Genomic DNA, 26,620 nt, shown 5'->3' on the forward strand with positions numbered 1-26,620 from the left:
CCATCGGATCAACCCCATGTTTTATTTATTCAATATTCCATCAGCGTCGTCCGCCTGGAGAACCCAGCCCCCAAAAATCTGCGTCCCAACTGGCACCTTATACCCTGTACGTAGTGCACTACTTTTGACCTGAGCCCTATGTGCACTAAATAGGGAGCAGGTAGTCATTTGGGACAGGACCCATGTCAGCCAGGTAATGGGATCTCATCTCCTCCTGATCGTTGAGGAATGATCCATACTGGATCTGGCTGGCTCCTCAATGGACTTGGCATTTCTGTTCTTTCTGTCTCTATTCTCTCTCTCTCTGAGTCGCCCCCCTCCCCCGTCCCCTCCCGCTATTCAAAGGGTTGAAATTAGGCTCCGGTTGTAACAGGGTTAGAGTTGTGTGCTCTCTGTAAATGTCAACTGAAATGAATATGGAAATGAGTGGCGGCTGGCACGGAGCAATGCTGAACTGTTGGAAGTGCTGCTGGTCCCATTTCTGATTTCAACTCCTGGTAGTCAACTTTTCGTCTAAGGACAATCAGGCAGACGAGATGTGTGGTGAAGTCGGAGCCTGTAATCATAGTGTCTCCGAGTTGTGAGGAGTGCTGATCCTACGATCAGGTTCCTTCTGTTCCATGTCATCTGACTCATGATGTTCTTCATGTACATGCAAATGTATTTGGTGAATTAAAGGGGATTCTAAGGTCTCTGACTGTGTTGATTTCCTCCACAGAGAAAGACGTGAACAGGACCGATCGGACCAACGCTTTCTATGAAGGACAAGACAACCCAGGACTGATCCTGCTGCACGATGTCCTCATGACCTACTGCATGTATGACTTTGACCTGGGTAAGACCACGCTTGTCATACTGAATGACTTTGACCTGGGTAAGACGAAGCAGGTCATACTGAATGACTTTGACCTGGGTAAGACCACGCTTGTCATACTGAATGACTTTGACCTGGGTAAGACAAAGCTTGTCATATTGAATGACTTTGACCTGGGTAAGACAAAGCTTGTCATACTGAATGACTTTGACCTGGGTAAGACAAAGCTTGTCATATTGAATGACTTTGACCTGGGTAAGACGAAGCTTGTCATATTGTATGACTTTGACCTGGGTAAGACAAAGCTTGTCATACTGAATGACTTTGACCTGGGTAAGACAAAGCTTGTCATACTACATGTACTCGGCCTCTACTGGGTTTTTACTGAGGATTCACCAACAATAAATACTAGATGCTACTCGCCACTCAGTGATCAGTGGAGGCTGCTGAGGGGAGGACGGCTCATAATAATGGCTGGAGTGAATGGAATGGCATCACATGGAAACCATGGAAACCAGGTGTTTGATGTATTCGATACCATTCCACTGATTCCGCTCCAGTCATTACCACGAGCCTGTCCTCCCTAATTAAGGTGCCACCAACCTCCTGTGGTCAAGATTGTGTTGGAATGAAAACTCTCTGTCACCACCAGGCTTTGGCTGGCTGACTTACTGGCTGGCTGACTGACTGACTGACTGGCTGACTGACTGGCTGACTGGACGGCTGGCTGGGCGACTGGCTCGCTGGCTGGCTGACTGGCTGACTGGCTGGCTGACTGGCTGGCTGACTGGCTCGCTGGCTGACTGGCTGGATGAGTGGCTGACTGGCTGGATGAGTGGCTGACTGGCTGGATGAGTGGCTGACTGGCTGACTGGCTGACTGACTGGCTGACTGGCTGGCTGACTGGCTGGCTGACTGGCTGGCTGGATGAGTGGCTGGCTGGCTGACTGGCTGGCTGACTGGCTGACTGGCTGAACCCGGGTTATTTTCTCTGTCACCAGGCTATGTCCAGGGTATGAGTGACCTGCTGTCTCCGATCCTCTATGTGATGGAGGACGAGGTGGACGCCTTCTGGTGCTTTGTCTCCTTCATGGACCAGATGGTGAGACTCACAACATAGAACTAGATATACTAGAACAGACAACTTAATAAGACCATAGAAATAGGCTAGATAAACTAGCAGGGACATAACCTTTTAGTGGTTTGTCTCCTTCATGGACCAGATGGGTAAAACTGAGAACATCTGAATAATTAGAACATGCGTAACACAGAAATATAAATACTAGAATGGACAAAGCCCCTCAGACCAAAGCAAATGAAATGAGTATGTCCATTCTAGTCATTCCATGTCTGTGGGTGAGACCTTCACTTACCTCTGTGTTGGTATATGACAGCACAGTTCTTCCTGTTTAACGAGAGAGGGAGGCCAACTAGGTAAGTGTTGGTAGTGTGAGACCTGATTACCTGACTACGCTGGGTTCCCATGGTGCAATTCACAAAGGATGCATCCAAGACCACTCTCTCATAGCCTCCACCAATAGCTGAGCAGAGCCCTGACACTTTGTGATGTCACTCCAGCTCTATGATTTGTCTTATTATCCAACTTATTACAACACCATCCAGCTTCCTGTCTGTTACGTTACGACACCATCCAGCTTCCTGTCTATTCTGTTACGACACCATCCAGCTTCCTGTCTATTCTGTTACGACACCATCCAGCTTCCTGTCTATTCTGTTACGACACCATCCAGCTTCCTGTCTATTCTGTTACGACACCATCCAGCTTCCTGTCTATTCTGTTACGACACCATCCAGCTTCCTGTCTATTCTGTTACGACACCATCCAGCTTCCTGTCTATTCTGTTACGACACCATCCAGCTTCCTGTCTATTCTGTTACGACACCATCCAGCTTCCTGTCTATTCTGTTACGACACCATCCAGCTTCCTGTCTATTCTGTTACGACACCATCCAGCTTCCTGTCTATTCTGTTACGACACCATCCAGCTTCCTGTCTATTCTGTTACTGACACCATCCAGCTTCCTGTCTATTCTGTTACGACACCATCCAGCTTCCTGTCTATTCTGTTACGACACCATCCAGCTTCCTGTCTATTCTGTTACGACACCATCCAGCTTCCTGTCTATTCTGTTACGACACCATCCAGCTTCCTGTCTGTTACGACACCATCCAGCGTCCTACGACACCATCCAGCTTCCTGTCTGTTACGACACCATCCAGCTTCCTGTCTGTTACGACACCATCCAGCTTCCTGTCTGTTACGACACCATCCAGCTTCCTGTCTGTTACGACACCATCCAGCTTCCTGTCTGTTACGACACCATCCAGCTTCCTGTCTGTTACGACACCATCCAGCTTCCTGTCTGTTACGACACCATCCAGCTTCCTGTCTGTTACGACACCATCCAGCTTCCTGTCTGTTACGACACCATCCAGCTTCCTGTCTGTTACGACACCATCCAGCTTCCTGTCTGTTACGACACCATCCAGCTTCCTGTCTGTTACGACACCATCCAGCTTCCTGTCTGTTACGACACCATCCAGCTTCCTGTCTGTTACGACACCATCCAGCTTCCTGTCTGTTACGACACCATCCAGCTTCCTGTCTGTTACGACACCATCCAGCGTCCTGTCTGTTACGACACCATCCAGCTTCCTGTCTGTTACGACACCATCCAGCTTCCTGTCTGTTACGACACCATCCAGCTTCCTGTCTGTTACGACACCATCCAGCTTCCTGTCTGTTACGACACCATCCAGCTTCCTGTCTGTTACGACACCATCCAGCTTCCTGTCTGTTACGACACCATCCAGCTTCCTGTCTGTTACGACACCATCCAGCTTCCTGTCTGTTACGACACCATCCAGCTTCCTGTCTGTTACGACACCATCCAGCTTCCTGTCTGTTACGACACCATCCAGCTTCCTGTCTGTTACGACACCATCCAGCTTCCTGTCTGTTACGACACCATCCAGCTTCCTGTCTGTTACGACACCATCCAGCTTCCTGTCTGTTACGACACCATCCAGCTTCCTGTCTGTTACGACACCATCCAGCTTCCTGTCTGTTACGACACCATCCAGCTTCCTGTCTGTTACGACACCATCCAGCTTCCTGTCTGTTACGACACCATCCAGCTTCCTGTCTGTTACGACACCATCCAGCTTCCTGTCTGTTACGACACCATCCAGCTTCCTGTCTGTTACGACACCATCCAGCTTCCTGTCTGTTACGACACCATCCAGCTTCCTGTCTGTTACGACACCATCCAGCTTCCTGTCTGTTACGACACCATCCAGCTTCCTGTCTGTTACGACACCATCCAGCTTCCTGTCTGTTACGACACCATCCAGCTTCCTGTCTGTTACGACACCATCCAGCTTCCTGTCTGGTCTCCAGCTTCCTGTCTGTTACGACACCATCCAGCTTCCTGTCTGGTACGACACCATCCAGCTCCAGCCTCCAGCTTCCTGTCTGTTACGACACCATCCAGCTTCCTGTCTGATACACCATCCAGCTTCCTGTCTGGCTACGACACCATCCAGCCTCCTGTCTGTCACGACACCATCCAGCCTCCTGTCTGGTAACCATTCAGCTTCTTCCAGACACCATAGCTGCTGAAGTAATTTAAAGGGCATTTCCTGTTACATTAACCATCCAGCTAGCTTTACAGATACTTCCTGCCCAGGTTAGGTCACCATCCAGCTAAACAGCTACACACAGACACACAGGTTAGGGTAAACAGCTACACACAGACACACAGCCACGTTAGGGTAAACCAAGCAGCTACACACAGACACACAGGTTAGGGTCTGGTACGTAAACAGCTACACACAGACACACAGGTTAGGTCTGTAAACAGCTACAGCCTCAGACACACAGGTTCCGGTCTGTTTCCAGCTACACACAGACACAAGTAGGTTTCGGGTAAATCAGCTTTATACATAGACACACAGGTTAGGGTAAACAGCTACACACAGACACACAGGTTAGGGTAAACAGCTACACACAGACACACAGGTTAGGGTAAACAGCTACACACAGACACACAGGTTAGGGTAAACAGCTACACACAGACACACAGGTTAGGGTAAACAGCTACACACAGACACACAGGTTAGGGTAAACAGCTACACACAGACACACAGGTTAGGGTAAACAGCTACACACAGACACACAGGTTAGGGTAAACAGCTACACACAGACACACAGGTTAGGGTAAACAGCTACACACAGACACACAGGTTAGGGTAAACAGCTACACACAGACACACAGGTTAGGGTAAACAGCTACACACAGACACACAGGTTAGGGTAAACAGCTACACACAGACACACAGGTTAGGGTAAACAGCTACACACAGACACACAGGTTAGGGTAAACAGCTACACACAGACACACAGGTTAGGGTAAACAGCTACACACAGACACACAGGTTAGGGTAAACAGCTACACACAGACACACAGGTTAGGGTAAACAGCTACACACAGACACACAGGTTAGGGTAAACAGCTATCATGTTATTATTACTCGGCTGCGTGGTCTCGTACCTGACAGGCCCTTGTTATTCAAAGAAAACCCAAAGACCTTGTCATCTCCAGGCACTGTAGCTGTCATCCCACCCATTAATACATCAAACATGGCAACATCAGGGTTATTGATTTGAACGCAGGCCAGATAGCAACTTGTTAGTGAGGAAGGTAAAAGGAAGCCTGGTGATTGAGGAGTAAGACATTTACATTACATTTAAGTCATTTAGCAGACGCTCTTATCCAGAGCGACTTACAAATTGGTGCATTCACCTTATGACATCCAGTGGAACAACCACTTTACAATAGTGCATCTAAATATTTTAAGGGGGGGGGGGGTGAGAAGGATTACTTTATCCTATCCTAGGTATTCCTTAAAGAGGTGGGGTTTCAGGTGTCTCCGGAAGGTGGTGATTGACTCCGCTGTCCTGGCGTCGTGAGGGAGTTTGTTCCACCATTGGGGAGCCAGAGCAGCGAACAGTTTTGACTGAGCTGAGCGGGAACTGTACTTCCTCAGTGGTAGGGAGGCGAGCAGGCCAGAGGTGGATGAACGCAGTGCCCTTATTTGGGTGTAGGGCCTGATCAGAGCCTGGAGGTACTGAGGTGCCGTTCCCCTCACAGCTCCGTAGGCAAGCACCATGGTCTTGTAGCGGATGCGAGCTTCAACTGGAAGCCAGTGGAGAGAGCGGAGGAGCGGGGTGACGTGAGAGAACTTGGGAAGGTTGAACACTAGACGGGCTGCGGCGTTCTGGATGAGTTGTAGGGGTTTAATGGCACAGGCAGGGAGCCCAGCCAACAGCGAGTTGCAGTAATCCAGACAGGAGATGACAAGTGCCTGGATTAGGACCTGCGCCGCTTCCTGTGTGAGGCAGGGTCGTACTCTGCGGATGTTGTAGAGCATGAACCTACAGGAACGGGCCACCGCCTTGATGTTAGTTGAGAACGACAGTTTGTTGTCCAGGATCACGCCAAGGTTCTTAGCGCTCTGGGAGGAGGACACAATGGAGTTGTCAACCGTGATGGCGAGATCATGGAACGGGCAGTCCTTCCCCGGGAGGAAGAGCAGCTCCGTCTTGCCGAAGTTCAGCTTGAGGTGGTGATCCGTCATCCACACTGATATGTCTGCCAGACATGCAGAGATGCGATTCGCCACCTGGTCATATGAAGGGGGAAAGAGAGAGAGCATCAATGTGGTGTTATGGCTGGCCGACTGGCTGGCCGACTGGCTGGCCGACTGGTTGGCTGGCCGACTGGCTGGCTGGCTGAATGACTGACTGGCTGGCTGGCCGACTGGCTGGCTTGGCCGACTGGCTGGCAGGCCGACTGGCTGGCTTGGCCGACTGGCTGGCAGGCCGACTGCCTGGCTTGGCCGACTGGCTGGCAGGCCGACTGCCTGGCTGACCGACTAGCCGGTAGGCTGAATGCCGGCACGCTTCTGGCAGTCCGACGGACGAATCTGGGTTAGGAGGCGGATGCCAAGATAACACTACCTGCCCCATGCATAGTGCCAACTGTAAAGTGTGGAGGAGAAGGAATAATGAATACAGAAATGCTTTGTCAAGATCGGTATGGGAAGAACTTGACTGGTCTGCACGGTGCCCTGACCTCAACCCCCAATCGAGCAACTTTAGGATGAATTGGAACGCCGACTGCGAGCCAGGCCTAATCAGTGCCTGACCTCACCAATGCTCTTGTGGCTGAATGAAAGAAAGTCCCCCACAGCAATGTTCCAACATCTAGTGGAAAGCCTTCCCAGAGGAGTAGAGACTGTTATAGCAGCAATGTTCCAACATCTAGTGGAAAGCCTTCCCAGAGGAGTAGAGACTGTTATAGCAGCAATGTTCCAACATCTAGTGGAAAGCCTTCCCAGAGGAGTAGAGACTGTTATAGCAGCAATTTTCCAACATCTAGTGGAAAGCCTTCCCAGAAGAGTGGAGGCTGTTATAGCAGCAATGTTCCAACAACTAGTGGAAAGCCTTCCCAGAGGAGTAGAGACTGTTATAGCAGCAATTTTCCAACATCTAGTGGAAAGCCTTCCCAGAAGAGTGGAGGCTGTTATAGCAGCAATGTTCCAACATCTAGTGGAAAGCCTTCCCAGAGGAGTAGAGACTGTTATAGCAGCAAAAGGGGGGACCAACTCCATGCCCATGATTTTGGAATGAGATGTTTGACGAGCTGGCGTCCACATAGTGTCGATCCTGTAGTCTGTATAGTGTGAATGTATTTCCATTCTGTCTACATTCTCAGCACCAGAACTTTGAGGAGCAGATGCAGGGAATGAAGACTCAACTGATCCAGCTCAGCACTCTGCTACGACTACTGGACCTGTCCTTCTGGAACTACCTGGGTGAGGGACACACACACACACACACACACACACACACACACACACACACACACACACACACACACACACACACACACACACACACACACACACACACACACACACACACACACACTGCTACGACTACTGGACCTGTCCTTCTGGAACTACCTGGGTGAGGGACACACACACACACTCTCTCTGCTACGACTACTGGACCTGTCCTTCTGGAACTACCTGGGTGAGGGGAACACACACACACACACACACACACACTGCTACGACTACTGGACCTGTCCTTCAGGAACTACCTGGGTGGAGGGACACACACACACACACTCTGCTACGACTACTGGACCTGTCCTTCTGGAACTACCTGGGTGAGGGACACACACACACACTCTGGAACTACCTGGGTGAGGCACACACACACACACACACACACACTGCTATGACTACTGGACCTGTCCTTCAGGAACTACCTGGGTGAGGGGAACACACACACACACACACACACACACACACACACACACACACACACACACACACACACACACACACACACACACACACACACACACACTGCTACGACTACTGGACCTGTCCTTCAGGAACTACCTGGGTGGAGGGACACACACACACACACTCTGCTACGACTACTGGACCTGTCCTTCTGGAACTACCTGGGTGAGGGACACACACACACACACTCTGCTACGACTACTGGACCTGTCCTTCTGGAACTACCTGGGTGAGGGACACACACACACTCTGGAACTACCTGGGTGAGGGGAACACACACACACACACACACACACACACACACACACACACACACACACACACACACACACACACACACACACACACTGCTACGACTACTGGACCTGTCCTTCTGAAACTACCTGGGTGAGGGAAACACACACACACACACACACACACAAACAGGGCATGCTTTAAAACAAAATTCCTTACAGAAAATTACAATTTAGCGTCAATTATTGGAGTCTGGGTAGTCCAGTCCCTCCCTAATGAATAACACCCATTACTGCCATTTAGAATCCTCAGAATAGAACGTTCACCGTGACAACGGAACACACATTCATCCTCATCATAAGTGTACTAGATAATCACCTTGATGGAGCCAGTGATACATTTCCCTTGTGTTTTCTCTCTCACAAGTGCCGACGCCACATTTTGTCTTCGAAAGAAAAACCAGAGTTTATCCGAGTTTGACTAAGACTTTCTAATGAGATAAATATGGTGTGTTCTGTTTGGAAAAGTCTCCTATTTGCTAGAGGTCATAGGGGGTAGCCGCATCCCTAAACAGTCCCTGATAAGTTGTTTTGAATTAGGCTGTTTAAATGCGGCTAGCGCTACCGTGCAGTCTGATTGGGACGATGTTGATTTATCACCGCGTACTTTATAGTCATTAATTTTCTTGATTAATTTCGGGCTCGCTCAGCCACCCTACTAAAACTGGTCTGCTGTCCGTTACCTCGCCGTATAACAACAACAGCTCCTCCGGAATTCAGAGAGCTACCAAGAACAATAAACCAAGTCAATTCAATAATATGTAAATGAAATGTGTTATTTATCTCTTTAATTTGAGCTGGAAAGGTTAGATTGAGGGCAGGAAGAGAACGACAGTGATGGACGGGATTGTCTTTTGGGGGGGCGGGGCGGGGGGGTGTGAAGGGGAGAAAGAAGAGATAGAGAGGGGACGTAAGAGGCTTAAGGTCTACGATTGGTTGACTTTAATTTACGAGGCTCCACTTCCTCACTATTGATATTCCTTCAGCTCCTTGATCAGAGATGCTCACAACTCTGACACATTCCGAGTGGATTTAACCCCCTCAGGGATGGTTGGATCTATGCCCAATGGCTTTTCAGCTCATGATGTTTACAGGCAATACCTGAGATGTTGTCGGGTTCCCTTCATGCTAACCTTATGTTAGGCTACCTGTACTTCTGCTAACCTTATGTTAGAGGCTACCTGTACTTCATGCTAACCTTATGTTAGAGGCTACCTGTACTTCTGCTAACCTTATGTTAGGCTACCTGTACTTCATGCTAACCTTATGTTAGAGGCTACCTGTACTTCTGCTAACCTTGTGTTAGAGGCTACCTGTACTTCATGCTAACCTTATGTTAGAGGCTACCTGTACTTCATGCTAACCTTATGTTAGAGGCTACCTGTACTTCATGCTAACCTTATGTTAGAGGCTACCTGTACTTCTGCTAACCTTGTGTTAGAGGCTACCTGTACTTCATGCTAACCTTATGTTAGAGGCTACCTGTACTTCATGCTAACCTTATGTTAGAGGCTACCTGTACTTCTGCTAACCTTATGTTAGAGGCTACCTGTACTTCATGCTAACCTTATGTTAGAGGCTACCTGTACTTCATGCTAACCTTATGTTAGAGGCTACCTGTACTTCTGCTAACCTTGTGTTAGAGGCTACCTGTACTTCATGCTAACCTTATGTTAGAGGCTACCTGTACTTCATGCTAACCTTATGTTAGAGGCTACCTGTACTTCTGCTAACCTTATGTTAGGCTACCTGTACTTCATGCTAACCTTATGTTAGAGGCTACCTGTACTTCTGCTAACCTTATGTTAGGCTACCTGTACTTCTGCTAACCTTATGTTAGAGGCTACCTGTACTTCTGCTAACCTTGTGTGTGTGTCTCTGTGTGTGTGTGTGTGTGTGTGTGTGTGTGTGTGTGTGTGTTTGTCCATCTTACAGTGGCCCAGGACTCTGGTCACCTGTACTTCTGCTAACCTTGTGTCTGTGTAGATCTTACAGTGGCCCAGGACTCTGGTCACCTGTACTTCTGCTAACCGTGTGTGTGTGTCTTACAGTGGCCCAGGACTCTGGTCACCTGTACTTCTGCTAACCGTGTGTGTGTGTCTTACAGTGGCCCAGGACTCTGGTCACCTGTACTTCTGCTAACCGTGTGTGTGTGTCCATCTTACAGTGGCCCAGGACTCTGGTCACCTGTACTTCTGCTAACCGTGTGTGTGTGTCTTACAGTGGCCCAGGACTCTGGTCACCTGTACTTCTGCTAACCGTGTGTGTGTGTCCATCTTACAGTGGCCCAGGACTCTGGTCACCTGTACTTCTGCTAACCGTGTGTGTGTGTCTTACAGTGGCCCAGGACTCTGGTCACCTGTACTTCTGCTAACCGTGTGTGTGTGTCTTACAGTGGCCCAGGACTCTGGTCACCTGTACTTCTGCTAACCGTGTGTGTGTGTCTTACAGTGGCCCAGGACTCTGGTCACCTGTACTTCTGCTTTCGCTGGCTCCTGATTCGCTTCAAGAGAGAACTGAGTTTCCCTGATGTCCTGCGTCTTTGGGAGGTGAGTCACAGACATTCAAGGCGTTTACCGTTAATCAATCGTCTGTTCTCTAATGATCGATCAGCCCACACAGTCAATCCAGCCAATCAATCAAAGAGGCAAATCAGTCATTACAGTGAGCACTTGATCAATCAGTGGCCTCTCTCTGTCCCCTGACTCTCTGATTCTGCTGCTCCTCAGTCTCACCACCTCCTCTTCTCCTGCTCTCCTCCTCATCATCCTCCTCCTAACTCCCCGTAGATGAATCAGTAACCTGATTAAAAGGCCCGTGGTTTAGTTTTAATTTCATCATCTCTCCATTTCGTCCAGAGGCATTGCGAGGAAACACAAGCCAATTAGCATTAATTTAATTATGTTTCACAGAATCACAACAATTAGTTTGATTTATCAGACATAATGATGCAGATACTGTATCTTTCACACACACACACCGACTCTGATAGTCTCTGGGTTGACTTCAGGTAATGTGGACCGGGCTGCCGTGCCAGAACTTCCACCTGCTGGTGTGCTGTGCCATCCTGGACTCAGAGAAACACCAGATTATGGAGAAACAATATGGCTTCAATGAGATCCTCAAGGTGTGTGTTCTTACGTTTTGTCTGTATGTGTGTGTTCACTTGTATCCGTCTCTGTGTGAGTGCAAGGTTGGTTGGGGTCAACATTACACTAAATATGACCTGCCCTACCTCCTAAAATAGAAAGGGTCCTTTTAACTCCTATCAGAGGAGAGTTAGGGTGGGGGGGGAGTTGGGAGGAGAGAAGAGGAGAGTTGGGAGGAGAGAAGAGGAGAGTTGGGAGGAGAGAAGAGGAGAGTTGGGAGGAGAGAAGAGGAGAGAAGAGGAGAGTTGGGAGGAGAAGAGGAGAGTTGGGAGGAGAGAAGAGGAGAGTTGGGAGGAGAGAAGAGGAGAGTTGGGAGGAGAGAAGAGGAGAGTTGGGAGGAGAGAAGAGGAGAGTTGGGAGGAGAGAAGAGGAGAGTTGGGAGGAGAGAAGAGGAGAGTTGGGAGGAGAGAAGAGGAGAGTTGGGAGGAGAGAAGAGGAGAGTTGGGAGGAGAGAAGAGGAGAGTTGGGAGGAGAGAAGAGGAGAGTGGGGAGGAGAGAAGAGGAGGAGTGGGGGAGGAGAGTGGGGAGGAGAGAGAGGAGAGTGGGGAGGAGAGAGAGGAGAGTGGGGAGGAGAGAGAGGAGAGTGGGGAGGGAGAGAGAGGAGAGTGGGGAGGAGAGGGAGGAGAGAGGAGAGAGGGAGAGTGGGGAGGAGAGAGAGGAGAGTGGGGAGGAGAGGAAGAGGAGAGTGGGGGAGGGAGAGGAGAGAGGAGAGTGGGGAGGAGAGGAGAGGAGAGGGGAGGGGAGGGGAGAGGGGGAGGGGAGGAGAGGAGAGTGGGGGAGGGGAGGAGAGGGAGAGGGGGGGGGGAGGAGAGGAGAGTGGGGAGGGGGGAGAGGAGAGTGGGGAGGAGGAGAGGAGAGTGGGGGGGGGAGAGGAGAGTGGGGGGAGGAGAGAGGAGAGTGGGGGGAGGAGAGAGAGAGGAGAGAGGAGAGAGGGGGGGGGGGAGGAGAGAAGAGGAGAGTGGGGGGAGGAGAGAAGAGGAGAGTGGGGGGAGGAGAGAAGAGGAGAGTGGGGGGGGAGGAGAGAAGAGGAGAGTGGGGGGGGAGGAGAGAAGAGGAGAGTGGGGGGAGGAGAGAAGAGGAGAGTGGGGAGGGGAGGAGAGGAGAGGGGGAGGGGAGGGGAGGAGGAGGGGGGGGGAGGAGAGGAGAGTGGGGGGAGGAGAGGAGAGTGGGGGGAGAAGAGGAGAGTGGGGGGAGGAGAGAGGAGAGTGGGGGGGGAAGAGGAGAGTGGGGGGAGAAGAGGAGAGTGGGGGAGAAGAGGAGAGTGGGGGGGGAGAGTGGGGGGAAGAGGAGGAGGAGGAGAGGAGAGTGGGGGGAGAAGAAGAGGAGAGTGGGGGGAAGAGGAGAAGAGGAGAGTGGGGGGAGAGAGAGAATGAGGGGAGTTGGGGGGGGAGAAGAGGAGAGCTGGGAGAGGAGAGGAGAGCTGGGAGAGGAGAGAGGAGAGCTGGGGGAGGAGAGGAGAGGAGAGCTGGGGGGAGAAGATGAGAGGAGAGCTGGGGGAGAAGATGAGAGGAGAGCTGGGGGAGAAGAGGAGAGGAGAGCTGGGGGAGAAGATGAGAGGAGAGCTGGGGGAGAAGATGAGAGGAGAGCTGGGGGAGAAGATGAGAGGAGAGCTGGGGGGAGGAGAGGAGAGGAGAGCTGGGGGAGGAGAGGAGAGGAGAGCTGGGGGGAGAGAAGAGGAGAGTGGGGGGAGAGAAGAGGAGAGTGGGGGAGAGAAGAGGAGAGTGGGGGGAGAAGAGGAGAGAAGAGGAGAGTGGGGGAGAGAAGAGAGAGAGAAGAGGAGAGTGGGGGGAGGGAAGAGGAGAGTGGGGGGAAGAGGAGTGGGGGGAGAGGAGAGTGGGGGGAGGAAGAGGAGAGTGGGGGGAGGGAGGAGAGGAGAGTGGGGGAGAGGAGAGTTGAGTGGGGGGAGTTGGGGGGAGAGAAGAGGAGAGCTGGAAGAGGAGAGGAGAGCTGGGGGAGAAAGAGGAGAGTGGGGGGAGAAAAGGAGACGAGAGGAGAGTGGGGGGAGACGAGAGGAGAGTGGAGATGAGAGGAGAGTGGGGGGAGACTTGGGGGTGGGGGAGAGAGTGGGGAGGATAGCCTGGGGGGAGAAGAGGCGAGTGGGGGAGAGAAGATGAGCGTCCGGGAGAAAAGAGGAGAGTGGGGGGAAGATTCAAGATTTTGGGGGGGAGAAGAGAGAGAGAGTGGGGGGAGAAGAGAAGAGGAGAGCTGGGGAGAAGAAGAGGAGAGTGGGGGGAGAAGAGAAGAGGGAGTTGGGGAGAGAGAAGAGGAGAGTGGGGGGAGAGAAGAGGAGAGTGGGGGGAGAGAAGAGGAGAGTGGGGGGAGAGAAGAGGAGAGTGGGGGGAGAGAAGAGGAGAGTGGGGGAGAAGAAGAGGAGAGTGGGGGGAGAGAAGAGGAGAGTGGGGGGAGAGAGACAGAAGAGAAGAGACGGGGGGAGAAAAGAGGAGAGTGGGGGAGAAGAGAAGGAGAGTGGGGGAGACCTTGGGGGGAGAGAGAAGAGGAGAGTCTAGAAGAAGAGGAGAGTGGGGGGGGAGAAAGAGGAGAGTGGGGGGAGAGAAGAGGAGAGTGGGGGGAGAGAAGAGGGGAGCGGGGGGAGAAGAGAGAGAGAGTGGGGGAGAAAAGAGGAGAGGGGGGGAGAGAAGAGGAGAGCGGGGGGGGAGAAGAGGAGAGCGGGGGGAAAGGAGAGGAGAAGAGAGAAGAGGAGAGTGGGGGGAGAGAAGAGGAGAGTGGGGGGGAGAGAAGAGGAGAGCGGGGGGAGAGAAGAGGAGAGTGGGGGAGGAGAGAGAGAGAGGAGAGCGGGGGGAGAGAAAGGAGAGTGGGGGAGAGAAGAGGAGAGAGAGAAGAGGAGAAGAGAAGAGGGAGAGTGGGGGGAGAGAAGAGAGAGAGAGAAGAGGAGAGCTTTAGAGAAGAGGAGCACTGGGGAAAGAGAGAGGATGTCTGGGGGGAGAGAAGAAGAGTTAATTAGAGGAGAGTAGAGAAGGAGCAGAGTGAGGAGAGCGGGGGGGAGAGAAGAGGAGGCTTTCAGAGAAGAGGAGAGCTGGGGGAGAGAAGAAGACATTACAAGACACGAGAGCGGGGGAGAGCGGGGGGAGAGAAGAGAACACTGGTTTTCAGTGGGGGAGAAGAGGAGAGCGGGGGAGAGTGTTTAGCGTGGGGAGAGAAGAGGAGCTCAGGGACGGGCAAGAGAAGAGGAGAGCGGGGGGAGAAGTGGGGGAAGAGGAGAGCGGGGGAGAAAGAGGAGCCTCAGAGAAGAGAGCGGGGGGGGAGAGAAGAGGGAGCGGGGGAGAGAAGGCTCGGGAGGTCTGGGGAGAAGAGGCGAGGGGGGGGAGAAGAGGAGAGCATTCATGTTCAGACATGAGGAGCAGAGAGAGCTGGCTCTAGAAGAGGAGGCCCTAAGAAACAGAAGAGAGTTGGGGGGAGAGCTGGGGAGAAGAGGAGAGCTTTGTGGAAGCAAAACGAGAGTTTTAGCTGCCCCCCCCTTGAAAGCCGGAGAGAGAAGAGTTTGGGGACACAGAGAAGTGAGAGAATAACCAGAAGAGGAGAGCACAAGTTTTTAATACAGAAAGAGGAGAGCTGTTTTTTTTGTCATTAAACTGTTTTTTTATTGGTCATTATTTATTTTTTAGTTTACCTTTTTAGGACGGGGGGAGAGAAGCAAGTCAGTTAAGAAGAAAGTCTTATTTAAGATTGACTGGGGAGAGAGGAACAGTGGGGGGAAGGAGCCTTGTTCAGGGGCAGAAAGAGGAGAGTGGGGAGAGAGGGGGAGAGATTTTACCTTGTCAAGAGGAGAGCTCGGGGGGAGAGAAGATCCAGAGGAAGGGGGGGAGAAGAAAGAAGAGGTTACTAGTCCGACGGGGGGAACCACTGGGGGAGAAGAGGAGAGCGGGGGGAGAGAAGAGAGAGCGGGGGGATACGAGGACTATGATCAGAAGAGGGATTTCCAGAAGAAGAGGACAGGACAGGAGAGCTGGGGGGATAATAGGAGAGCTTGGGGGGCAGAAGAGGGAGCTGGGGACTCCTGTTTCAACTTCCTCCTCCTGGTTCCTGAGAGAGAGGAGAACAAGAGGAGAGCTTGGGGGGAAGAGGAGAGCAAAGAGGAGAGCGGGTAAGAGGAGAGCTGGGGGAAACAGGGAGAGCAAAAGGACAGACAGGGATTGGGGGGAAGAAGAGGAGAGTGGAAAGAGGGGAGTGAGAGAAGAGGAGAGTGGGGGACAAATTTTTTAATCGGGAACGTCTTCGCTCTGAGACTTTGTCTTCAGGTACATGCTTCTGGGTGACTTCCACGATGTGTGCAAGGGTCCCTGGTTCGCGCCCGGTAAGGGATGGTCTCCTTATGCTGTTACACATGTTTACTGTCTTTGTATCATCAAAATGACTGATGATGGGAATTCTCTAGAAATATAGGCTGATGTTATCAAGTTATCTTGGCTGTGTCATATACTCATAGCCTGTAAGGATGCTTAGATCCGTCTAAAATCATTCAACATTTTACCTTGAGGTTACTTCCTGATGTGATCACAGCTGTTCTTTCTGCAGTTGGTAGACAGCTAGTAGATGGTAACCATGGAGACCTTGCAGGTCACCTGCTACAACACCAGGTGGGGGAGGGAGGTGGCAGTAGATAGGGGGATGGGGGGTTTTAGGGAGAAAGGAGGGAAAGAGAGTGGTGAGAGAGGGAGGGAGAGAAAGGAGGGAAAGAGAGTGGTGAGAGAGAGGGATTGGGGTTTCGTCAGGGGAGAGGGAGGTCAGAAGAGGAGAGAGGGAAAGGTCACCTGAGAAGAGAGAGAATGGGCACACTGTGTTTTTATGATGTCAAGGAAGCAGTTAATTATCACCTAGCAGGAGCATGTGCTCTTCAACTAACAGCTTTCACTGCCTAGTCACATTACAACACACGGTTAACTACACAGAACACTGGTTTTCAGTGTTGGAGTGTTTATCCGTGTCATCACTTTAGCTGGGACGGGCAACTTCGGTGGGGTGGGGCCACCAACATCACGAGCGGCCGCAGTGGCTCGCTGGTCTGCATACCTATTCATGTTCACACATGCAGTCAGAGCTGGCTCTAGCATTTTGGAGGCCCTAAGCAACATTTTGTTGGGGGCCCCTGCCACTTTGTGGGCAAAACGTTTTTTTTAGCTGGGAGAGAGAAAGTTTGACACATTTTGCAGTGAGAGAATAACCAACAGCCCACAAGTTTTTAATACATAAACTGTTTTTTTTTGTCATTAAACTGTTTTTTTATTGGTCATTATTTATTTTTTAGTTTACCTTTTAACGAGGCAAGTCAGTTAAGAAGAAAGTCTTATTTACATTGACTGGTCTAGGAACAGTGGGTTAACTGCCTTGTTCAGGGGCAGAACGACAGATTTTTACCTTGTCAGCTCGGGATTCGATCCAGCAAACTTTCGGTTACTAGTCCGACGCTCTAACCACTGGGCTACCTGCCGCCCCATACGATGATCACACCATTTCCATTTATTACAGGACACTGATAATAACTTGTCCACGGGACTTCCATCTGGTTCCTAAATGTAACTCCCACCTGTGACCCAACTTCCTCCTTCTGGTTCCTGAGAGATAATAACTTGTCCACGGACCTGTTGACTCAAACTTCCATCTGTTTCAGTGTCTTCCTCCTTCTGGTTCCTGAGAGATAATAACTTGTCCACGGGACCTGTTGACTCCTGTTTCAACTTCCTCCTCCTGGTTCCTGAGAGATAATAACTTGTCCACGGGACCTGTTGACTCCTGTTTCAACTTCCTCCTCCTGGTTCCTGAGAGATAATAACTTGTCCACTGGACCTGTTGACTCCTGTTTCAACTTCCTCCTCCTGGTTCCTGACTTGTCCACGGGACCTGTTCCTGAACTGGTTCCTGTTCCTGGTTCCTGAGAGATAATAACTTGTCCACGGGACCTGTTGACTCCTGTTTCAACTTCCTCCTTCTGGTTCCTGAGAGATAATAACTTGTCCACTGGACCTGTTGACTCCTGTTTCAACTTCCTCCTCCTGGTTCCTGAGAGAGTGACGGCACAACACTTGCAAAGTAAAACTAAACACCAAAACACAACAGCATTAACAGCATTAACAACGTGTCTATGCATGACAACAACCCATGACTGTTTAATGACAACCCAGACCCAACCCATCTGTTTAAACGACATGGCTCCCACTTTGACCCAACCCATCTGTTTAAAGTGTCTCCCAGACTCAACTATGGTGTTTAAAGGTCTCCGACAGACCCAACCCACCTGCATGTCTACAGTGGAATCTAGTCTTTCTCTGGCATTCGACATGCTCCACTTCCTCTGTCATCTTCAAGCTCACACATTCTGCAACTGGACCTCACTTCGACATGACACATGGGAGACATTTCCAACCCACTGACTTTGTCTTCAGGACACTTTTCTGCTGGATTCCACCAAAATGAAGCCCTGAAATGTCTCAGGTGCTTTCACCCCGTCTTCATCATCAGACCACAGGTTCAAGACTGTCCCAAACCCTGGCATCCTCACCCTCCCCATCCTCCCCCAGGTCTGGTAGGCAGGTCACCTGGTAGGCAGGTCACCTGGTAGGCAGGTCACCTGGTAGGCAGGTCACCTTTAGGTCACCTGGTGCAGGTCACCTGGTAGGCAGGTCACCTGGTAGGCAGGTCACCTGGTAGGCAGGTCACCTGGTAGGCAGGTCACCTGGTAGGCAGGTCACCTGGTAGGCAGGTCACCTGGTAGGCAGGTCACCTGGTAGCGGTACCCTAATCAATGCTACATCCTCTTGAGGTAACCCACTAGACTTTCACATGAATGCCTCCAACATGTTGTTTAAAGTACCATCTTTCCTTTTCATCTGATCCATTAACCAATAAAGCAGCTCACCCAACTATGGTGTTTAAAGTGTCTCCCAGACTCTGTTTAAAGTGGCTCCCAGACCCAACCCATCTGTTTAAAGTGGCTCCCAGACCCAACCCATCTGTTTAAAGTGTCTCCCAGACCCAACCCATCTGCATGTCTACAGTGGAATCTAGTCTTTCTCTCTCATTCGCTCCACTTCCTCTGTCATCTTCAAGCTCACACATTCTGCAACTGGACCTCACTTCACGGGAGAACTGTAAACCCACTGAGGAGAGACATGACGATCTTTACTGCTGCAGGTGCTGTAAGGAGTACTGTGTACCAGTCTCTCCTCTGGAACAATGATCAGTCTTATGTTCCACGACACCTAAAAACCTATTGACTTGAACAGGGAAGAGAGAAAGAGTGTGTTTAATAATTCACACCACCCTTGATGCTACTTGGACTGGGGACAGAACCGTCCCTCCGTTACGTTCTATGGCCATGTGATACTGGTCTCCATGCCGTCTCCTTCGTTTTCATCCTTGGCTGTTATCGCAAGACACAGACTATGAACCTTGTGTGCAATTAATTATACCGTATCGTCCAGCAATCTGACTGTCTGATGCGATGTAACATGAATATTCTGATGACATGGTAAAACAAAAGAGAACAGAAATGGTTGACCCGAGCCATCATCCAGTGAGTTCTCCAATAACCTCCCTCTCGGAGGACACTTAAAGATAAGGTTTCTAGAGCCTTCCTGGGGTCTAATACATTTTTAGCAGTGCCCCCACTCCTCCAGTTTGAGAGCAACTCTCTCTCTCTCACTGTAGCAGAATCATAACTAAAACATTTTTATAAATTATCCAACCCAAATTTAGAATGACAGTCCTTAGTGCTTTACTTTGTCTTCTCCTCAGACTAGCACACATCATCCCGGTTAGAATGTACATTTATAAATGGGAACTTTTTACTGTCTGTAATAACTCTTCTCATTACAGCCCCCCTTTTTCCCTGTTTTCCTGTAGCGAGTGGCCTGGTAATGACAGATGGGTATCTCAATGCGTACTCAGTCTAAATTGTTCACAGTGTGTAGACCTCCCTTCTCCCGGCACTTATCATTGTAGCGTCTTCTTCAGATGGCGTTGCAGTTCATCTTCCCAACGTTTGATAATGTCCCGATTTCAATGTAAAGTAATGTTCTTCCCACTAATACAAGTCTCTCACCTGAGCCGCTATTTTTTTATTTTACCTTTATTTAACCAGGCAAGTCAGTTATGAACAAATTCTTATTTTCAATAACGGCCTAGGAACAGTGGGTTAACTGCCTTGTTCAGGGGCAGAACGACCTTGTCAGCTCAGGGGTTTGAACTTGCAACCTTCCGGTTATTAGTCCAACGCTCTAACCACTAGGCTAACCTGTCTGGTCAATTTCTCCCATCAGCACGCTAGCATAAGATAAGTTTCTCTCTCCATGCTGACTCTACATGTGCGGTCTCAGCGCCCCTGCCGCCCGCACCCAGGTTTGGCTCGGACACAGATAAGTGTTAAAGGTCACCGTCACTTTAAACGCCTTGTGCCGCTCTTTCTGCAGCCGGTTTGGGAGGGTTTTGAGGTTCACACACACTGTTTGTGGCCAAATGATTCCTACATGCATTAAGACACCATCTGACGTCACCTTCCATGATCACCTAAAGAGAGGACAGATCAGAACAACAGTTTTAGTTCATTTCTGTTTCAGGAAATCCAGACAAGCTTTGACTATATGACAAATGATTACATTCACAATTTTCTGAACATAATTTTCTCTACGATTAATGTCAAATAACACAACAACATACTGTTACTGTTGAAACCGTTTTTCCTACTTACTTCACACTCCCTTATTTTACTGGCTACCTCTCTGAAGAGTTGCCAGGTCAGGGAGTTGGAACCCCAACACTCTCTTATTTTACTGGCTACCTCTCTGAAGAGTTGTCAGGGGGTTGGAACCCCAACACTTTTTTACTGGCTACCTCTCTGAAGAGTTGCCAGGTCAGGTTTGGAACCCCAACACTCCCTTATTTTACTGGCTACCTCTCTGAAGAGTTGCCAGGTCAGGGAGTTGGAACCCCAACACTCCCTTATTTTACTGGCTACCTCTCTGAAGAGTTGCCAGGTCAGGGAGTTGGAACCCCAACACTCCCTTATTTTACTGGCTACCTCTCTGAAGAGTTGCCAGGTCAGGGAGTTGGAACCCCAACACTCCCTTATTTTACTGGCTACCTCTCTGAAGAGTTGCCAGGTCAGGGAGTTGGAACCCCAACACTCCCTTATTTTACTGGCTACCTCTCTGAAGAGTTGTCAGGAGTTGGAACCCCAACACTCCCTTATTTTACTGGCTACCTCTCTGAAGAGTTGTCAGGTTGGAACAGGGAGTTGGAACCCCAACACTCCCTTATTTTACTGGCTACCTCTCTGAAGAGTTGCCAGGTCAGGGAGTTGGAACCCCAACACTCCCTTATTTTACTGGCTACCTCTCTGAAGAGTTGCCAGGTCAGGGAGTTGGAACCCCAACACTCCCTTATTTTACTGGCTACCTCTCTGAAGAGTTGTCAGGGAGTTGGAACCCCAACACTCCCTTATTTTACTGGCTACCTCTCTGAAGAGTTGTCAGGGAGTTGGAACCCCAACACTCCCTTATTTTACTGGCTACCTCTCTGAAGAGTTGCCAGGTCAGGGAGTTGGAACCCCAACACTCCCTTATTTTACTGGCTACCTCTCTGAAGAGTTGCCAGGTCAGGGAGTCAGCACCCTAACCCATCGGGGGGAACCCCAACACTCCAGTAGACCCAATCTGGTGAAATTGGTATCAAAACAAAGAAAGTAATGAAATCAGCAATACACACATCACAATCCATTTGGGGTAACTGTCAACCCTCATTAACATATAGCCTAGTGGTTAGAGGCAGGGTAGCCTAGTGGTTAGAGGCAGGGTAGCCTAGTGGTTAGAGGCAGGGTAGCCTAGTGGTTAGAGGCAGGGTAGCCTAGTGGTTAGAGGCAGGGTAGCCTAGTGGTTAGAGGCAGGGTAGCCTAGTGGTTAGAGGCAGGGTAGCCTAGTGGTTAGAGGCAGGGTAGCCTAGTGGTTAGAGGCAGGGTAGCCTAGTGGTTAGAGCGTAGAGGCGGCAGGGTAGCCTAGTGGTTAGAGCGTTGGACTCGTAACCGGAAGGTTGCGAGTTCAAACCCCCGAGCTGACATGGTACAAATCTGTCGTTCTGCCCCTGAACAGGCAGTTAACCCACTGTTCCTAGGCCGTCATTGAAAATAAGAATTTGTTCTTAACTGACTTGCCTGGTTAAATAAAGGTAAAATAAAATAAAATATGAGCAGACTGTGTATATTTACGAAAGACCAGGACCCTGGGAACTGGGCGTTTCCACTTTGAACACATGGTTCACATCGTGAATCACATGTTGTTAACACACTGCATGTTAACTAAAAAATAAACACATTTGAATACCTAATCATCTTAGAATTACAATTCTTGATAATTTTTTATTTGATTTATTTCACCTTTATTTAACTAGGCAAGTCATAACTCCATAAGGAAATAATGGTAGAATAGAGACGGGTGTTTCTCGTTCATTTTGTAATTAAATCCCACATGTCCCCTTCATTGATCAAACACCACTATGTAAAATGTTCCTGTCCCGCTGCTCTCTAGAGGATTGGTTGTTGCTCTTTTGAAAAAGATGGAAACGCTCGTATAGTGTCATTTGCTCCGACTGCAGCAGGCTTCATTCCTACTTTACACTCATTCTTCCAATGTCCGATAGCTCCCTGTTTTTAGATGTGGGACAGTCTGCCTGCGCAATGTCCGATAGCTCCCTGTTTATAGATGTGGGACAGTCTGCCTACGCAATGTCCGATAGTTCCCCTGTTTTTACATGTGGGACAGTCTGCCTACGCAATGTCCGATAGTTCCCTGTTTATAGATGTGGGACAGTCTGCCTGCGCAATGTCCGATAGCTCCCTGTTTATAGATGTGGGACAGTCTGCCTGCGCAATGTCCGATAGCTCCCTGTTTATAGATGTGGGACAGTCTGCCTACGCAATGTCCGATAGTTCCCCTGTTTTTACATGTGGGACAGTCTGCCTACGCAATGTCCGATAGCTCCCTGTTTATAGATGTGGGACAGTCTGCCTACGCAATGTCCGATAGCTCCCTGTTTATAGATGTGGGACAGTCTGCCTACGCAATGTCCGATAGTTCCCCTGTTTTTACATGTGGGACAGTCTGCCTACGCAATGTCCGATAGTTCCCTGTTTATAGATGTGGGACAGTCTGCCTGCGCAATGTCCGATAGCTCCCTGTTTATAGATGTGGGACAGTCTGCCTGCGCAATGTCCGATAGCTCCCTGTTTATAGATGTGGGACAGTCTGCCTACGCAATGTCCGATAGTTCCCCTGTTTTTACATGTGGGACAGTCTGCCTACGCAATGTCCGATAGCTCCCTGTTTATAGATGTGGGACAGTCTGCCTACGCAATGTCCGATAGCTCCCTGTTTATAGATGTGGGACAGTCTGCCTACGCAATGTCCGATAGCTCCCTGTTTATAGATGTGGGACAGTCTGCCTACGCAATGTCCGATAGCTCCCTGTTTATAGATGTGGGACAGTCTGCCTACGCAATGTCCGATAGCTCCCTGTTTATAGATGTGGGACAGTCTGCCTACGCAATGTCCGATAGCTCCCTGTTTATAGATGTGGGACAGTCTGCCTACGCAATGTCCGATAGCTCCCCGTTTTTAGATGTGGGACAGTCTGCCTACGCAATGTCCGATAGCTCCCTGTTTATAGATGTGGGACAGTCTGCCTACGCAATGTCTGATAGCTCCCTGTTTATAGATGTGGGACAGTCTGCCTACGCAATGTCCGATAGCTCCCTGTTTATAGATGTGGGACAGTCTGCCTACGCAATGTCCGATAGCTCCCTGTTTATAGATGTGGGACAGTCTGCCTACGCAATGTCCGATAGCTCCCTGTTTATAGATGTGGGACAGTCTGCCTACGCAATGTCCGATAGCTCCCTGTTTATAGATGTGGGACAGTCTGCCTACGCAATGTCCGATAGCTCCCTGTTTATAGATGTGGGACAGTCTGCCTACGCAATGTCCGATAGCTCCCTGTTTATAGATGTGGGACAGTCTGCCTACGCAATGTCCGATAGCTCCCTGTTTATAGATGTGGGACAGTCTGCCTACGCAATGTCCGATAGCTCCCTGTTTATAGATGTGGGACAGTCTGCCTACGCAATGTCCGATAGCTCCCTGTTTATAGATGTGGGACAGTCTGCCTACGCAATGTCCGATAGCTCCCTGTTTATAGATGTGGGACAGTCTGCCTACGCAATGTCCGATAGCTCCCTGTTTATAGATGTGGGACAGTCTGCCTACGCAATGTCCGATAGCTCCCTGTTTATAGATGTGGGACAGTCTGCCTACGCAATGTCCGATAGCTCCCTGTTTATAGATGTGGGACAGTCTGCCTACGCAATGTCCGATAGCTCCCTGTTTATAGATGTGGGACAGTCTGCCTACGCAATGTCCGATAGCTCCCTGTTTATAGATGTGGGACAGTCTGCCTACGCAATGTCCGATAGCTCCCTGTTTATAGATGTGGGACAGTCTGCCTACGCAATGTCCGATAGCTCCCTGTTTATAGATGTGGGACAGTCTGCCTACACTTAAGTATTTTTTTTGCTACTCAAAACACCAGTCTGAACGTCAACATTGAGTTCCTCTGTCCAGTGTCTGTGTTCTTTTGCCCATCTTAATCTTTTATTTTTATTGGCCAGTCTGAGATTTGGCTTTTTCTTTGCAAATCTGCCTAGAAGGCTAGCATCCCGGAGTCGCCTCTTCACTGTTGACATTGAGACTGGTGTTTTGCCGGTACTATTTAATGAAGCTGCCAGTTGTGGACTTGTGAGGCGTCTGTTTCTCAAACTAGACACACTAATCTACTTGTGCTCTTGCTCAGTTGTGCACCGGGGCCTCCAACTCCTCTTTCTATTCTGGTTAGAGTCGGTTTGCTTTGTTCTGTGACAGGAGTAGTACACAGTGTTATACGAGATCTTCAGTTTCTTGGCAATTTCTCGCATGGAATAGCCTTCATTTCTCAGAACAAGAATAGACTGACGAGTTTCAGAAGAAATTACCATTTTGAGCCTGTAATTGAACCCACAAATGTTGATGCTCCAGATACCCAACTAGTCTAAAGAAGGCCAGTTTTATTGCTTTTTTAAATCAGTTCAACAGTTTTCAGCTGTGCTAACATTATTGCAGAAGGGTATTCTAATGATCAATTAGCCTTTTTTGAAATGATGAACTTGGATTAGCTAACACAACGTGCCATTGGAACACAGGAGTGATGGTTCCTGATAACGGGCCTAATTTAGATATTCCATGAAAAATCATCCGTTTCCAGCAACAATAGTCATTTACAACATTAACAGTGGCTACACTGTATTTCTGATCAGTTTGATGTTATTTTAAATGGACAAGAAATGTGCTTTAAAAAAAAAAAATTAAGTGACCCCGAAGTTTTGAACGGTTATAATATGTTTTAGTGATCTGCCCGCAGGCCGTCAGTTAGCCATCTTTGCTTTAGCAAGTCACCGATCAAAGAATGTTCTCCCTTCCTCTGTTCTCCTTCTTCTTTTCTCCCTTCCTTCCAGCTCATAAATGAACTGTCGATGAAACTGGACATCAGGGCCATCCTCAACAAAGCTGAAGCTATATGCCTGCAGCTGAAGAGTTGTAAGGTATGTAATCCCAAGATAGGACATCTATCTATCTTCAGAACGTTTGTGCTTCCGGTATATTCTGAAATACAATGCATGGGTTTTGAGAAGCTCGCCCATCCGGCTCGAAGGACCATGGTAAATAATGGAGGGTTTGCCGAGTGTGGAGAGGGATAGGAAGTGGGATACAATTGGTTTGTGCTGTTTCCAGTAGAAGGGCGTGAAGGGCGTTTTCAACACAACCCTCGTTAACTTGTTTGTTTAGTCCGACAATATCTTTAATATTTTTTGACCCAACAGTGGTAGAAACACACAGGGGGTATGAATGAATGCAGTCGAATCTAACCCACATTCAAAAAAACCTGTGACATATATTTTTTAAATATTTATTTTGATTTATTCTATTTAAAAAATAAGAAAACTGTGTAGGATTTCCCCAACTTGGTGGTATAACTATATACACAAGGTGTGTGAATAAATGCAGTTGAAACTAAACCTCGTTAAAACTGTGTCTGTGACACACGTTTTTAATATTTTCCTCTGATGATATCCTTGTAGGATGTGTCCAACTCCGTGGCAGAACATTAGATACCTTCAGAACCCTTTTTTTCAAATGTCTTTTTACTGTTGTTTTATTTCTTTACTTACACACACTTTACTTACACACACACACACTTTGTTTAGAGTAAGCATTTCACTGTAAGGTCAACACCTGTTGTGTTCGGCGCACGTGACAAACTTTGATTTGATTCGATTGTACCTATATTCATAGCTAACACTCTTCAACACCTTGTTATTGACCTGTGGTCCTAACCAGATCTTTAACCTGATGTTTATTATCTGTGTAGGATTTGCCCAACTCCGTGGTTGAGATGCTTGGATTCAACAGCACAGACACTGAGTCATCATCCCAGTCAGAGGACACTGAGAGAACGGACAGACCGGACTCTCCCGAACCTTCTACACCGTCAGACGACCAGCAGGACTTAGTCTCTGAGTACAACCCCAGCGGCAACAACGGACACTTACGGGACGCAGCGCGTGACGTTTACAAATTAGCCTACATATCGTAGCCAGCCTGGCGAGCAGTAGTCGCTCGTCCAGTGAGAGATTTGGTTCTGGTGGCTGAGACTAGGCTCACAAGCCTGGTGAAAAAGGTGGATTGCCTCTCTCCCACCTCAATTTTTGTAATGAATCTCTGTCTGATAATCATCTAATTTTTCTTGTTCGAGGGTGGTCTTTGAGTTTTTAGGATATTGTTCCTTATTACCCCTGACTATAAGGTGTTTAGTGTTCAGCAGATTGTTCCTTATTACCCCTGACTATAAGGTGTTTAGTGTTCAGCAGATT

General features: G+C 49.2%; 1 protein-coding gene across 1 annotated transcript in view; it reads left to right on the forward strand.

Moving 5' to 3' along the window:
• LOC123995982 (TBC1 domain family member 15-like) overlaps positions 1-26,405 on the forward strand; it is a 90,886-nt gene extending 64,481 nt beyond the window's left edge. Inside the window, exons 11-17 of the mRNA XM_046299632.1 lie at positions 719-835; positions 1,816-1,916; positions 7,616-7,715; positions 10,961-11,058; positions 11,520-11,636; positions 25,205-25,291; positions 26,119-26,405. Coding sequence (XP_046155588.1) covers positions 719-835; positions 1,816-1,916; positions 7,616-7,715; positions 10,961-11,058; positions 11,520-11,636; positions 25,205-25,291; positions 26,119-26,343 — 845 coding nt within the window. The 3' untranslated portion in view covers positions 26,344-26,405. The remainder of the gene's footprint in view (positions 1-718; positions 836-1,815; positions 1,917-7,615; positions 7,716-10,960; positions 11,059-11,519; positions 11,637-25,204; positions 25,292-26,118) is intronic.
• Positions 26,406-26,620: the final 215 nt, after the last annotated feature.

Source organism: Oncorhynchus gorbuscha, linkage group LG14, assembly GCF_021184085.1.
Source record: "Oncorhynchus gorbuscha isolate QuinsamMale2020 ecotype Even-year linkage group LG14, OgorEven_v1.0, whole genome shotgun sequence".
NCBI lineage: Eukaryota > Metazoa > Chordata > Actinopteri > Salmoniformes > Salmonidae > Oncorhynchus > Oncorhynchus gorbuscha.